Source organism: Siniperca chuatsi, linkage group LG18, assembly GCF_020085105.1.
Source record: "Siniperca chuatsi isolate FFG_IHB_CAS linkage group LG18, ASM2008510v1, whole genome shotgun sequence".
Lineage (NCBI taxonomy): Eukaryota > Metazoa > Chordata > Actinopteri > Centrarchiformes > Sinipercidae > Siniperca > Siniperca chuatsi.
The window spans coordinates 8124088-8140221 of record NC_058059.1 but is presented as its reverse complement, the minus strand read 5'-3'; the positions used below and the strand labels follow the sequence as shown (position 1 = coordinate 8140221).

Here is a 16134-nt window from a genome sequence, read left to right as displayed (position 1 = left end):
AGACTGTTTGGGAGACTGTAACAGATATTAAACAACATATAAATTAGCGTTACAATTAAGTTTTATAATTCTTCTTCTATTTGGGTGATATTGAGGGCTTTTGGTGCAAAGACTCCAACACCTACATGTGAAAATTTACAAGGTTTGCATTTACGTCATTCTTTGAGTCAGCTCAGTATTTCCATGGCTGTTGGAAGGGTTAACTGCAGCCTGAGTACTGTGTAGTCCCACCAGCCGCATGTCGGGGTCTTGGATGCAACAAGAAAAAGGCTTTTGTTGCAATAAAGGGCTTATGCCCCCCCCAGCATGGAGCCAAGCCATTTGGAGGAAGGTTCTGTTGTGTGTGTCAGATAGTGTTCAAAGTCAGTTTGACAGTGTTTCAGAGTGTATAACCCTGAAACTCACTGCTGAGATCATTCTGCAGCTGTTGCTTATTGGCTTTTCAGTAAATAAGGCATTTATAGACCAAAACGTCTGAACACATGCAAGCCAGTGTCCGCTTAGTGTGAGGTTTTGAGAACTGCAGCTTATTCTGTAATTAGACAAATGATTAAGAAGTAGCTGTAGATGCAAATTCACCATGTGTGACACATGTTTGCATTTGATTTTTGTGTAGTGTGTGAGTTCTCTTCACTGCATTATAAGAGTCATGAGCGGATTCACTTTTTAAGACACTTTTCTGCAGCAAAAGCCTTGTTAAGGCCATTTCACAGTTTTTGGCACAGGCCATGCAGGCTAAGTATTCATATGGAAGTGCTGTCATCAGAGCTTGGTCTTTTTCTGCTCCAAGCACATCCTGGATGATTTTATGACAGCAGCAGCACTGCTATTCAAGACCGAAAAGAAAAAAATGACAATGTATCATAATCCATAACATTGTTTATGCATAATCATACTAAACAGCATTGTCCTGAGAAGAGAGTAGCAGAGGAGTCTTGTATTTTTGAACATTTTAAATTCTGTAAAAGGTCATTTTAACTGCTACAGTCCCTGATAACTGACCTTTAAATGAAACTGGAAAACACACATATCGTCATCGTCATCTGATTTCAGTGCTCCTGCATGGAAAATGGAAAGCTAGGACACTTATAAGATGATCCCTGAGAGATCATCCCTCTCCTCCCTGACGGAGAAGAAAGAACAGAAGAATCCCCTGAACTGGAGCCAGACATTTTATTGGCCTTAATCACAGAGCTTGTACTCTGTCGAGGAAACACACAAACACACACAGTCCGCCATCTACCAAATAGTGATGAGGGAACAGATATATTTAAAACAGTGACGAGCATAAAAAGTTTCCGAAGTGCATTGGCAACAGTTCTGCATTTCAACGTAACTTTTTTTTTGCATATTTAGTTTAGGGTTTGGCTTTGTTTGGCTTTTTGAGGTTGTCTTTATCAGGGTCATCAGTTGCCGTTTTTTCGCATCAACCCAGTATCTGACAGTGAGTGCTGCTACTGTGTGTTACTATTTAATCTTGACGTTGAAGAACAGGTTTCTCTGACATCATGTAAAAGCAGAGATACACCAAAGGCTCATATGACTCTCCTCAAAGGCTTTTTAAAGTGCTGTTCTTGGCAAAGCTACATTTCCCACATTTGTCCTTAGTTTGTATGGCAGTGGGGACAGCTGTATGATTCATCCTTTGGGTCACTGTCATGCTTCATAGATTTCTGTTGCACTTCTGCTTCCCCCTGTGCGCGCAATTTCTTAGTACCATAAAGCAGTCCCATGCAGTCTTTTGGGGGGATCCCAAATGTACTGATGGGATGTGTCGGTAGATGAACATTTGCATACCATCAGTCACAAGGATTTATTATTGTTTGAATATTAAGTCTAAATGTCCAAATTATCCCAGACTGGTTTTCTTCAAAAAAAACCAAAAAACAGCAAACTCAAATACAAAGAGTTACATTTAGTCGGCAGATTCTATTTCTAAGGCAAGTCAGAGATAAAATCTAAAACATCTCTATTACAAAAATAACTGCCATTTTCTTAAGGTATCTACAGTTATTAGCATTTTGAAACAATGTGTGGAGGCCACAATAGCAGAACCTAGCCATTACGAGTGTTTCTGAATGATCTGGGTTTAAGATACATTGGCGCTCGTGCTTTCTGCAGATGTTTCTTTTTGCAGCACCACCAACTGTTAGCATAGCTCAGATTAGCATCCCATTTACTGCTAAATGGACAGAGTAATTACTTTGCTGCTGGTCTCTCTCGTTGCATTTCAAAGGTGTACTCAGCCTAAGTAGAACAGTTGGCTGCCCACACCCAACAGCTGATAGATTTAATGCGTATAATAGGGCCATTATGCTCTTATTTTGTACATATTTCAGATTACTTTATGTCTAATGTTATGTTTGTAAAATTGTTATAATTGCTGTGCAATTACAGTAGCAGAACAGTCATTGGTATTTGTGAAAACATGCTCTGGAAATTTGACTCAGTTAAAGACATAATGATTTACGCACCCTCCTCAAAGCATTTTTTCTCATATTTTACAATGAGTTTCTTTAGTTCTGTAATTGAGGAATGGGATTTTATTATTGCAGCAGTTTTTACACAATCAATGCAATTAGCATTGCCTTTAACTATGCTTACTGTACATTACAGCAACCAAAATAAAATATTATTATATATCAAATTACTTCTTTTATGTTATTGGAATTGCTCGTGGTGATGAACCCACTAAGAATTATCCCCCAGCTCTGCAGTTCGTCTCAGCTCTGGAGCTTTATAGCATCTTTCAGCTCATTGTTTTGGTTTTCTGGTCCGTAACTTTACTGTTTTGTTTCACTCTCAGTGCTCTCAGAGTTTTGTTTTCAGACACAGCAGGCAGCTGTTTTCATCAAAAAAGCTCTTAAAAAACCAACTGTTCACTAGCTGCCTAGCACCAAACAGCAGGCAGACAAATTTAGCAACTAGCTGGACCAAACAGAGCTGAAAAGGAGCTTACATTGAACTTACATTCAACAGTTGACTCAAAATGAAAGCTAATGTTGCTCCGTATCTGCTGGATGTGTAAATAAGCAACTGTTTGCAAACAGGTTTGCTATATCAACTTAGAAGGTGATGACTGTTGTGTTCACAACTTGTTTCCGCTGTCCCAAAGTGTCCAAAAAAGGAGTAATTACAGGTTTAATAAAGCAGACAGTGCTTTAATAAAGCAATGGGACACTTTAAAAGTTTGTTTGTCACTGTTTGTGTGCTGCGGAACATAAAAGCTACTCTCTCTCTCCTCAGGGGTTTCCAGGGGACTTTGGGGAGAGAGGACCACCTGGACCAGATGGAGAGCCAGTATGTCACACACTCACACTCACAGTTACTCACAAACAAACCACATACCTAAATACATAACCAATCCACATGCTCACACGCACAAACACACAGCCCTCCCACATACACACACACAAACTGAGAGCAGTGGTTTCACTCACACACCCACACCCTGGTGTTCTAGTACTGACATTTTGGCAGCACTGGTGAGTAAATCATCTGGCAGTCCAGCAGTTTTATTTGAAGTTAGTTTTTTGCTCCGGACAAGCTTTACTGCTGTATTTAATTTCAACCCATGCCTTCCTCTGTTGTAGATAATTTTGCTTGGCACTCGTTTTCAAAAACCTACAGTATTAAGGGGGGACCGGTTAGCTGGCCTGGCTTTCAAATGCAACCTTTTCCATTCACCAATGTAAACTGGCCACCAACACACACATACAGTATTTTTAGGAGGTGATATCCAAGAATAGTAAATGATGTAATACAATGTCGTTTTGAGTAATTGTTCCCAATTAAGTAACGATGGGTCAGCAAAGACTCTTTGACAGGCTGTCGCATGTCTGTGTCCATATGGAAGGCATCACATTATTTGATCTTGGCATTTTCTCTATTTCTGGATATTCACTGTCGTTCTGACAAATGTAGCACTTCATCAGTCAGAGTGGAAAGCTCTAAAATAAAAACATAAACACATCAGCGGGTTGCTCTTTAACAAACTCTTAAAATACATAATAAACATGAAGCGTATTCATGTTTGAGGAAAGACTGTGCTCACACATCCCTGACTTTTCCAGTGGTTCAGTCTTGTAGCTCAGGCAACTAAACTCCTAATAAATCCTTTTTAGTCCTGCTGCTTTTCTTTTTCCTGAGAGTAAGGCCTCATCTTCCAGAGTATGAATTATGCATCAGACGCATCAGATGTTTGCGTATATTTTGAATAATCTATACAATGGGTTTATGAAATCTGAGGTGACATACTTTACATATTTCCGCCCCACATGAGCCACTATTTGTTGTCTCTACATTTGAGAAAAGAAAGCTTTGTGCTTTTTACTTCTCCTGCAAGACATCCAGGGTAACTCTAGGGGAACGTGTCTGAGAGGGAGGAGGCTCTACTGTCTTATGTCTCTTAATTTTTTTAGGAAATTAAAAAGTAGGAAAAAGCAGAAAATCCCATTTTTTATCTTCAGCATTATCTCTACAGCTATGCTGGCAGCTCTATGATGCTGTACTTAGGCACAGCAGTGCTGTGAGCTAAATGACAGTGACTCACAATGACAATGCTAACATATGGATGTTTAGCAGGTATAATATTTATTGTGTTCACTTTCATAGATTAGCGACTAACATTTGGTAAATAGCACTAAACACAAAGCACAGCTGAGGCTCATGGGAAAGTCATTAGTTTTGCAGGTATTTGGTCGTAAACCAATGAATATGGAGCTGGTTGAAAAGTCAGAGGCTCACCAAACAATTCATCATGTGAGGAACATGAATGTCTGTACAAAATTTTATGACAAACTGTCCAATAGTCGAGACATGTCACTAAAAACCAAATATGTCAACCTCCTAGTGGCGTTAGAGGAAAAGTCAGTAGTCTCTAGAATACATCATCTTGAAACCATGAATGTTTGTACCAATTCATCTGGTATAGATGTTGAGATATTTCACAGGACAAGTGAAAACTTTGACCTGCTGGGGACGCTAGAGGAAAAGTCATTAGGATTCATCATCTGAGGACCACAAATTCTATCCATCCATCTCTTTCATTTTTGGAGGGAAAAGGAACCTGCAGATTTGAAAAAGCCACAGTGGGACGATGGGCACACATCCCCCTCCATCTTCACCTCAAACACGCACACATACACACTTACATGCACACAGCCCCCTCTCATAAGCTGTCATGAACACTGAGCCACTCTTCTGGAGCATGTTTGTTTAAAAAAGAGCCAATACTTGCAAACTTGCTCCTTCTCCCTCTCCCGTCATCTCACTTACTCTCTCTCCTCCTCTCTGACTAGGGTGAGATGGGAGCCCCCGGTCCAAACGGAGTTCTTGGACTTATTGTGAGTAGTTTGTGTGTGTTTCTGTGTGTAGTCTGTGTGCTGTCCTCAATTTAAACATCCTAGTTTCCCAGACACTTATGCCATAAATACATAGCTGTAAAGGACTGTATTTAAACGAAACAGAATATGCCTGCTTAATTGAAAAAACACTCTCAATTAGCTCCCATCATCATTTACACTGCCAGCCGCTTTTGTGGGAAACTAACTACTCTGCATAGCTTCTTTACCACTGTAAACATATTTAAAATAGTGGAAGTGACTGCTTTTTAGAATCGTAGACAGAAGTTATTTTTCGCCATGACTGTAAAGCCTGAATTATACAGTTTTTCCCTCCCACTTCCTCTCATGACAAACATGACAGTGATCCACTGTTTGATCAATCAAACAGACCTTAACAAAGTGTTTTGTTTTCCTCTTGAATCTCTCTCTTATTAACTATTTTGGAACAGGACCCCCGCCCCGCCCACCCATCACCTTGCCCTCCATGCCTGCCCTGCCCGACAGCCACATAATTGTGTCTGATTATAATGTCTCCCTAGTTTCTCTTGTCGTGTCCCGTCTTCACCCGTCACTACCGCTGCTCCCGGTCTATTCTAGGCCACCGGTGGTGGTAGTAGGCCTGTAATTGGAGGATTCTCTGATTACAGCTCTGCTCTGAGCTCTGTGTCCTCTGCATCCATCTGACCCAACAGTATACTTTACAGTACACAACTGTGCAGTGCTACTGAGCTGCACTTCAAATATATAAATATACAAACACCCTTCTCTGAGGACTGCAGGCCTCAGCTTAGGGTGAAGGCAGGCCATTGTTGAAGAAGGGAAAGTGTTAGCATGTAGACGACTTATCAAGAAGAAGTGGAGGGGCTTTCTGAATAGCAGTATCCCTTGTTTATTTATTTGTTTCTCTCTATCTTTCTAAATGTAAAGTGTAAAATATTTTTCATGGGCCATGTACACACACCGTTGTCCTCTTATCCTGCTTTGATATAATGGAGGTTGAAAAGGTTGTTGTACTGGCCAGGAACTGAACCTGAGCGCCCTCTGTGGCATGCATTGATAATAAACCTAGAAATCAAAATTCAATTACAAACATTATATAGTATAATATATTGTATTTCCTCATGCATTTCTGCAGGTAAGCAGGAAATATGTGGTTTATAGGGACAGTTAAGTGTCCGTGGGCCCTCTAGAGGCCTACAGCTCTGGAGCCATAGAACAGATATTGTTGTTTTTAGAGGCAAATCACTCCAGTTGAATCCTGAATAAAGCTTTTTATTCTCACTTATTTGAATGCATTAGATTTCCCCATCTGAAGAAGTAGAAACTTTTTAACCTTTCAACTCTCAACACCAAATGAAGTGACTTGTTGTGAGGGACATTTCTGCAGTACATAATTCAGTAACATCCTTTGTCACACATGCAGATACTACAGTATTCACAGAGAGACAAATATCTAGCACACTATGCCAAGATCACCCTGTAGGGCTTTGCAAGTAGAAAATGCAGAGCAGCAGAGAATGAAAATGAGATAACTATTAGCAGCCTGTGATGCTTCTCTGTGGAGAGGACATGTTTCTCAAGCAATTTCATGAACATGGCCACAATATAGTCTCTCTTCCTTTCACACGCCGACAAGAAAGCAGAAAATCCAATCAAGTCTTTAATCGCTCTGCATAATTGGTCCTTACTGAATAAAATGAAATCCAGTTCTCACTTGCCATTACGACTGCAATCTTGTCTGCAGTCTTTCTTCTGCTCTCGAGCGTGAATCCCAGTACTGGTTCCTTTTCCAGTGATGGAACAGATGTTACCTCAAGCATTTATTCGTTACATTCACATCATTTGATTCAGGCTGCACAATCTTGGCGTCAGACTGCAAGATCTATTCCTTATCTCGTTGTATATTATCCTCCACTGTTTTGTGTTGTGTGCAGTGAGATGGCTGCGTGGATAGTCTGGAAGCTAGACAATGAGGCTTATTCTTATGTTTAATGAATGCCAAAGTGAAGTGCACTCATTGTGTGTGTGTGTGTATTTGTTGAATGAAAGTCTGAGCCATGTGTTTTTTCTGTACTTTATGCATAGGATATCACTGAATATGAATATGTTTCTTATTTGTCCCCTCTTCTGGCATCAGGGTGATATGGGACCTTTGGGAGAGATGGGCCTTCCAGGACCTAATGGACTGAAGGTAATCTCTCTCACACACACACATAGAAACTGTTACCTTCACTGTCTTATCTTGTATTGTCTTGTTTGGACTGGCTTTTAGTTTTATTATGTGTTATATGATACAAGTGTGGCCAATAAGCAGTATTTGGCGATGTCTGAAAAAGTTTGAGAGACAAATTTGCTAGTGAGTAACCTCCTCAGTTCTGCACAGTTCTGTTTAGTATGTTCTTATGAGCATGAATTGAGGTTTGGTTTTGTGGGTCCCTTTCTAACCCATCTGTTGGTGCTTGTTCTAGGGGGTGCCCGGAAATCCAGGAGAACCAGGACTGAAAGGTGATAAGGTGATCTGAATATTCCTGTTATTGGCCTGTGTTTGAGCAGCATGTGATGGATATGTAATCCTTTGCATCCTACTGTAGCCATCTCTGTCCAACCTTTAGACATAGAGCATGATTTCATTAACTTCAACTGCACGATACAAACTTCTGATGATTTTTTTTACTCATATAAAGCATAAATTTGACAGGTTTCTCTAATTTCCACTAATATTAGTCCGTCCTATGTCATTTCAATGAAATCCATTGTGTGATATGTGTGAAAGGAACCTACACCCACCCCACTTTCATTTTAGGCAGTCTGTTGAATCAACTTAAAGTTGGACATTTTGGGGAATACGTTTATTTGATTTCTTGCCAATACCACTTTCATATCTGTCTATCAGTATGAAGCTGGAGCCAGGAGACCGTTAGCTTAGCATAAATATCATAAAACAGGGGGAAACAGCTAGCTTGGCCCTGTCCAAAGCTAACAAAATCTGCCTACTTGCACCTCTAAAGCTCACTTATTAACACATTATACCTTGTTTGTTTAATCTGTAAAAAAAAATTGTGATGTTATGTGTATGTGTGGGACTATTTCTTGGCTTAGTGACTTCTACTGGTTGCCTGGCAACCTCACAGTGACGACAAAACTCTAGCAAGTCACTGCACTTGGACTATTTCCAGGTTTATGTGCAAATTAAACAAACAAGATATAAAGTGTGTAGCTTTAGAAGTTTTGGTAGGCAGATTTTTTAAAACCTTTACACAGCGCCAGGCTAGCTGTTTCCAGTGTTTAAGCTAAGTCAAGATAATGAATTAGGACAATGCCAGAAGATAGGAACATAAGATTTGAAATAGGAACACTGATTTTTCTTGTCTGAGTTCCTCTGGCAGGAGGATTCACAACTTAGAGGTCTGTACAGCAAAAGCCTGTTCTACCTTGACGAGTCGAATATTGGGAACTGCTTGAAAGGCTCTGAAACAAAATCTCAAGAAATTATCAGACTCATAGATATAATCACAGATTTAAGCTAAGACCAGAAGTAAAATCTTAAAATCATTCTGCATTAGCTGTAGTCAGTTGATGTTACTCCTCCTAAAAAAAGGTCCATTACAATAACCGAGCCTGGAGGACATCAAAGCAGAAATGCACATTTGCAAATGACAGAAAAGATCTTAGCGATGAACCATAGTTGAATAAAACATTTTTATTTGTAAGGAGACCAGAGTGAGAATTATTAATTGTCTGTGATTACTAATCTGTAGAGCACTGGCTTATTCTCTAAGCCATGTGGGTGCACAGAATGGTGTAATTTCTATCAATGCATTTCATAAGACAGATTGACACCACATGAAGAACTTGGCTAATGCGATGAACTAGATTCATTGTGTGTGAATGTTCATAATGTACAGACCTGTAATTAGGATTGTCTGTTGAAAAAGCTGAATGTGACTGACAAAGTAGAAAGTTACCATTCCCCCTAATGTTCTTCATTTCTCTGTCTTTCTGTCCATACCCCCGACCTTCCTGCATCAGGGTGAAATTGGGATTCCTGGAGAGCAAGGGGAGATTGGGTACAAAGGAGACAAGGTAGATCACCATTACAACACAAATGTACACGTTATAAATGTTCACACATCCTATAACCCCCCATTCTTTCCCTCTTCATCAGCCCCTGCCCTGCATGCTGCCTCCAACACACACATCCAGAGTTACACAGCCTTGTTACAGGACTGTGCCTTTGCAAAATGACTTAGCCAGATGTGTGCTGTTCGGCTTGTGGAAATTCTTATGTAAACCCTCCTCATTTGTCTGTGTGTGTAAGCAAAATCTAACCCTTTTAGCATCATAGAACAGAGTGATCCCAAGAGATAACAGAAATACTAAGCAGAGTTGTGCATGTCTAATGTCTGCTTCCCTAAAAAAGAAATCAGGGTTCTATTTTTTTGCTTCTGAATACTGTCCGACTGTCTGTCTTGGTTTTTATGTGTTGTGTTTGTATTGGACAGGGCATCCAGGGGGCTCCAGGGTTACCAGGCATCCGTGGGAAACCAGGACCACAGGTTAGCTCTGGCTTTAATGACATAACAATACATTAAAATGCTAAAAAGTTAACGTAATACTTTTCATGTGAAGGATTAGTTGTTGTTTTTTCTTTCTTGTCGAGAATCAGATCAGAAGATCGACAACACTTGCATATCTGTCTGTTCAGCATAAGGCTACAGCCAGCAGCCGATTAGCTTAGCTTAGCATAAAGACTGGAAACAAGGGGAAAAAGTTAGCCTGGCTCTGTTCAAAGGTAACACAATCCACCTACCAGCACCTCTAAAGCTCTATAAGCTGTAGCCTTATATTTAATGGACAGAAAGGCAAGGGTAATGATCTTCTCATCTAACTCTCTGCAAGAAAGCGAAGTGTGTTTCCCATAATATCCAACAATTCCTTTAAGACATTTCTCATGTTCTCATTTGTCTTTGTCACAGGGCAAGCTAGGAGAGAGAGGCCCTAATGGTGCACCTGGACCACCAGGCCCTGAGGTTTGTATTTACATTGTTGCATTGAATGTGTGAGTTTGTATTTCAGACAGACAATAGAAAACTTATTTTTTTTAATTGATCATGGCAGGGTTTCCCTGGTGACATGGGACCACCGGGAGAGAATGGCCTTGAAGGACCAAAGGTGAGTAAAACCATAATCTTGGCTGAGTAGTATATCAGCTGGGGTATGTTTCATGTCTGCACAAAATGTTATGGTAATCCATCCTGTTGAGATATTTCATTCTGGACCAAAGTGGTGGACTGACCGATAGACTAATATTGCCTTCTCTAGAGCCACAGCACTTGTGGCTAAAAACCTACGTGTAATTACTACATTTACCTTTACACATTAGCATTCATTTGACTGCTTTTTACCCATCTAGGGAAAGCCAGGGGCCAGAGGTTTACCAGGGCCACGAGGGGTGCCTGGCTTGGAGGTAAGACTGTCAGACACCGCCCACATCAGAACGACCCCAAAGCGCCAAAAGGCATTAAAAGTTTTATGGCACAAGCCGTCTCTTTACTGAAGGCTACTTTATGTCCCCAAACATAATTCATGCTAAGATCAATATCATCTGTTTCCAGGGAGATGAGGGCCCAATTGGACCACCAGGCCCAACAGGACTTGAGGTGAGTTATTAGATAAACACCTGGTGTTGTGTGGTTGATGGAAAGGAACCAGAGAGAGCTGATAACAGGGATCACTGTTACGAGTATAGCATGTGAGCATTCATGTGTGTTTAGTCATGAAGAAAGAGTCCATGTGTCTGTGTACGCACTCATGTAAGTTTGCATGTTTGTTTAAACTGTACCATCATGTGCATTGTTGTGGTTTCATTCCATATCCTTTGTATGTCTGGGGTAAACAAATCAGAGAGAGAGAGAGAGCGAGAGAGAGAGGGAGGAAGGGACAGAAATATCTATGTCTATGGAAACCCAACTGCAGTATGAAGCTAAATCTGTTTGCATGCTTTGCAGTACAACAAACAAACTCACAGGATTTAGCAGAACAATGAAGTCCTTGCATGGTGCTCGCTATTTGGTCTGCACTGCAGTGAAAGCCCATTAATGTAAACAGTAAAGGCATTGGATGCATGATATCAGCCTACTGTGATCAATATATGCTTTACTCTAAATCATGTGTAACTCGTTTTTAGTGCCTACACAGCATGCAGTATAATTTAATAGCTGAATTTTAATTATGCATCCCAAAGTTTGTTGTGCCACAGTGAGAGTTAATCTGAAATTTATTTGAGGTTAATGAACTAGATTTTTCTATGGTTTGCATTCGAGAGAAGATGTAGATATGTATGGTTGGAGTTTTATGGAGGTTGTTATGTCTTGTCTCAGGACGATAGTACTGTCACGACGGACTGCATGCAATCCATATTCGTGGCCACCAGGGGGTGATAACTGCCATCACCATGTTTATAGGTGGCAAGATTTATAGCTGCCATAAACTGCTAGAAGATGTTAATGGGCCACTGCAGAAACATAAGATTTGTTGACTTTATTTCTCTTGCTTCATTGAATGACAAAGAAAATTGATCATTACAATTGCTTTCATATATGCTTTCAACCAGATACTTGTAACTTTCAAATTATTTTCATAATGCCAGATGCTACCTGTTTTTCTTCATCAGTTCATCTTTTACTACTTCCTACTCACAGTCACCCTGTACTATTTTTCACTTTAGCCCCCTACACACTCCCCCCTGTCTCCCACCCACTCACTCATCTCATTCTCTAACTCCTCCATCCGAGGGGAAGTGGTGTATGACTCCTTCAGGAGCTGTGATTGATCTCTGGCCAGGTGCCACAGGTCCTCCTACTACTCCACCTCGTCCGTCTCCTCAGCCAGCTGTCTTTTAGCTTCACTGCTCTTCTCAGAATGACACCCTCTCTTTATATCTGTTTTCCTTTTTTTACCATCTCCCACACCTTCTCAGTTACTCTTCATCCCTCGCTCTTAGTGCAATGTCTATTCTTTCTCTAAGTATTTGTTTCTTTCTTTGGTTAGTGCGGTCAGCCGCAGACATAAATCTAATCTAATCTAAATCAGGTGATAAGAAGTCACAAATCCTAGATAGCTCATATTAATTCTCATGTTACTTCAACAATCCACTTTTATTGTGTGCTTCTGAGGGAAATACAGTGTTAGCCTGTGCTGTCTTATGAAAGCTGCCAACCTTTCTGAAGTAAAACTTTGGAATTGTTGAGTCACTCAGTCTTTAGGAGTTTGGCTTAGACATTTGTGACCTGGAGTTATTGCTGGTAAAAAAGCACTTAGCCCCCCTCTTAACCTCGGGAATTACTGTCTGTGCAAGAGGAACATTACAGTCATTGAACACTTTCACAGCCTGCCAAAATGTACTGTCAGCATTACCTGTACATGCCATTGCATATTTTGGTGGCATGTACACAGTGCTGCAACAGCTGCAGACTACTTCCCAGCTCTCTCTTCAAACTGTCATCTTATAGGAAGCAGATTCTTTATATTCATTGAGAATTTGTGATGAATGTTAATGATGCGTTAACTGGCAGGTGTATAACTGTAACTCACTATTCATTATTCTATGCTATGTTTTTCAGGGTAGAATGGGCAGAAAAGGATTTCCTGGGAAGGTTGGGCCAGAGGGAGTTAAGGTGAATAAAGTCAATGCTCACATATTTTTTCTCTTTTTCTCAAAATATCAAAAATATTGATTTAATTATTGTAAACAAATTACTAGTAATATGTTTGTCTCTGCAGGGAGAGACCGGTGTCACAGGAAAAGTTGGAACCATGGGAGAAAGAGTAAGAAACCCTGAAATCACCACTTCCATTTTTTCAAATGTTTATTCATTCATCCATCCAACATTGAGTCTCTGTATTTCAGGGCTTGGTGGGTTTCATCGGACCTGTGGGAGAGGCAGGACTGGCAGGAGAGAAGGTAAAATAACTTGTTCTTTCCTTGTAAATTTATTGTTATATGTTACAAGTCCTCACAAGGTGACTTTGAAGACTGAATGTTGTGCTCATGTATATTTAGGGGGATCGAGGGGAGATGGGCCTTCCCGGACCACCTGGAGAAAAGGGAACAACGGTAAGACACGATGAGCAAGGTCGATTGAAGGGATTTAAGTCTGATAAAGAGTAACATTTGAGAATGCTTAAATATGAGCTTACACAGGATTTTCTGGGTGTGGTGTCATTAAGAAAATCCTAAGAAATTGTCATCTTAAACTAAACTGTGTGTGTTATTCCCATGGGAATATATTGATGTGTGGGATTAGGTCAATACCACAAGAATATGCCAAAGGGGAAAGGAGGCATATCAACCCATGGCTGTGTTTTTTAAGCAGTGGTTTGGCACTCAGCAGGAGGCCGTTTGCTGGAAAAAGTCGTAACATTGGTTTAAACAAAGGAGAAAATAGTTCCAGTGGATCACTTCCAATGATTTACCTCCTTGACAGTATTTAATGGCCACAGGAAGTGCTGACTTATCATTCTGAAACACCAAATGCTACTGGTATCATTTTATAAGATTAAAGAAAAGAAAAAAAAGATTAAAGAAAAGAAAAAAAAGGGTGATCCATTTTCAGACATCCATCCATATTATGTCTTCAGTCTGCAGGACACGTGAGTGCCCCCCAAGGTCTTGTGTTTCATTGGCCTTACTCTACTGCTGTCACACATCTATTTTGTTCTTTCAAACAGAGTAAGTGGCTTCTCTGTCATGTAGTGTCTTTATCAGATATGGGCCATCTAATGTATACTGACTCTAAGACTGGCTGGAGTGGATAAGAATTTAGTCGTCATTCTTGCTGAAATAGAGAGAAGTTTCCTGCTGGCTGACAGCCAGTTGGATTTCTCTCAGGACTTCCACACACACACACACACACACACACACACACACACACACACACACACACTTATAAGGAAGTTCTCTGTTGTTCCGCTCTCTCAGCTGCAAAACAGAAACAGACCCTCTGGAAAAGACTGCATCATACAAAGTGAAGGGAGCTGACCAGCAGACATCTATAGCCGCTAACAGAGAGCTCATACTGCAGGCATTTATGATTTATCCCTGTGGATGCATGAGATCAGAGCTACCTACTGTGCTATAGTTTTGCATATTGGATAGATTTCATTGCACTGTGGTCTGACTGAAAATACTCCCCATTACATACTTTTACAAATGGTCCAGCCAAAAAATGAGACCCAATAAATGAGAAAGAAAAGCAGCCCAGAGCAGTATATTTTCAGATATAAAATTATCTCCTCTCTTATTGTTACAGTAGATGTGGTTTCCAGTGTGCAGAGCATTTCTGCAGATGTATGTTTGTACTTGTATGCTAGTGTGTGTTTGCATGTGTGTGTGACTGAAATCTAGTTTGTTACCTCAAACAAATTCAAACTGTATGTATGTATGTAGAATTCAGAATTCAGAGCATCATAGTTTTGTGTCGCAACAAAAAATACTCCCTAATGACATTATTTTTCCCAAGTCCTTACTCTTATTGTGTTGGAGTTAATCATTTGTACAATACTTATGTAATCTATGCTGTGTGTATGTGTTTGTGTATGATAGGGTCACCCAGGGACACCAGGTGAGATCGGACCTACAGGACCACCAGGAAGACCAGTAAGTCACCTCTTTTGCTCATTTTGCACTTTCTCCCCACTTTTCACTTTTCCTTTTGCAGATGATAGTGTATAGTCAATGAGCTGTATGGCTATCAACATCAGGGGCTCCACGTAGGTTTTGAATGAGGCTTAGAATAATATGTATGACTGTGTCAGAGAAAACTGACAAACAATAATTGCTAAAAGGCTAACAGATGAACAAAGATGTCTTTGTATCTGTGTACAATAAGGTATCTTTTTAGCGGTTGTAGATGATAGTAGTATGTCCCACAGTCTGCAGTAAAGCTTTCTCTGAGCATAATGACAGCTGGCAGCCTCCTGCTGAACCTGCATTACCTTCCTGTCAGTCAAAAGCCCAACACCTATAACCAATTAGAAGCTGCCCCTGCCCTTCATTTCCGCTTGCTGTGTCCTTGCCACAGTCAGGTTTGACAGAGTGAGGACTGAGCATTGGTTGAAGGTGGGGGCCACTGAGTGACCAAAACAAACATAAATATGGGGCTCTGGGGTGCAGCAGGACAGGATTCCAGAGCAGGCCCTTTAATTGGAGTGAGTGACAGATCTAACAACAAACCCCATAGTGTGTTCCCGAGGTCAGGCTGCCCCCCAGGGTCAACAACCAAGGGGCTCTGTGCTCTGTCAGTGTAAATCTTTGTTTTATCTCTCTTCCCTGTTTCCTTTCCCCCCTCTCTTTTCCTCTTCATCCCTCTTTTCCTTTGTTCATCAGGGCCCTCCTGGAGCGACTGGGCCAGCCGGTACCAGAGGACCCAAAGGCTTACGGGTAAGTTTGAAGTTTCACACCTGTTGTTTTTGCAGCTTAGCTGTTGACTGGTGTTCTGCAGTCAGCGTACCATAGTTCCCAGCCTTAAGAACAGATCATAATGTTTGCAAAAGAGCGTAGCAACACATCACTTTGCTGTTTTTGTGTATGCTGTAATGTGCATGTGTATAGGAGCCATGTGCCACTGCTGTTGTTGAGCTGTTGGAAAAACTTTAGTGGGTGAACATAATGAAGTCATATGGAACTGCCTCTGAGCTGAGGTCAAGTGTGTTTAATAGATATGGCTTCTTGCATAACACAATCTCAGGTTCAGAGTCAAAGCATGAATCTGTTTCATCCTTTTCAGAA

General features: G+C 40.7%; 1 protein-coding gene across 1 annotated transcript in view; it reads left to right on the top strand.

Moving 5' to 3' along the window:
* Positions 1–16134, top strand: part of col27a1a (collagen, type XXVII, alpha 1a) — a 70392-nt gene that overhangs the window by 37943 nt on the left and 16315 nt on the right. Inside the window, exons 13-28 of the mRNA XM_044174545.1 lie at positions 3247–3300; positions 5301–5345; positions 7483–7536; positions 7814–7858; positions 9375–9428; positions 9848–9901; positions 10322–10375; positions 10464–10517; positions 10759–10812; positions 10961–11005; positions 12968–13021; positions 13128–13172; positions 13255–13308; positions 13408–13461; positions 14950–15003; positions 15733–15786. Of these exons, the coding sequence (XP_044030480.1) occupies positions 3247–3300; positions 5301–5345; positions 7483–7536; positions 7814–7858; positions 9375–9428; positions 9848–9901; positions 10322–10375; positions 10464–10517; positions 10759–10812; positions 10961–11005; positions 12968–13021; positions 13128–13172; positions 13255–13308; positions 13408–13461; positions 14950–15003; positions 15733–15786 (828 nt within the window). The remainder of the gene's footprint in view (positions 1–3246; positions 3301–5300; positions 5346–7482; positions 7537–7813; positions 7859–9374; positions 9429–9847; positions 9902–10321; positions 10376–10463; positions 10518–10758; positions 10813–10960; positions 11006–12967; positions 13022–13127; positions 13173–13254; positions 13309–13407; positions 13462–14949; positions 15004–15732; positions 15787–16134) is intronic.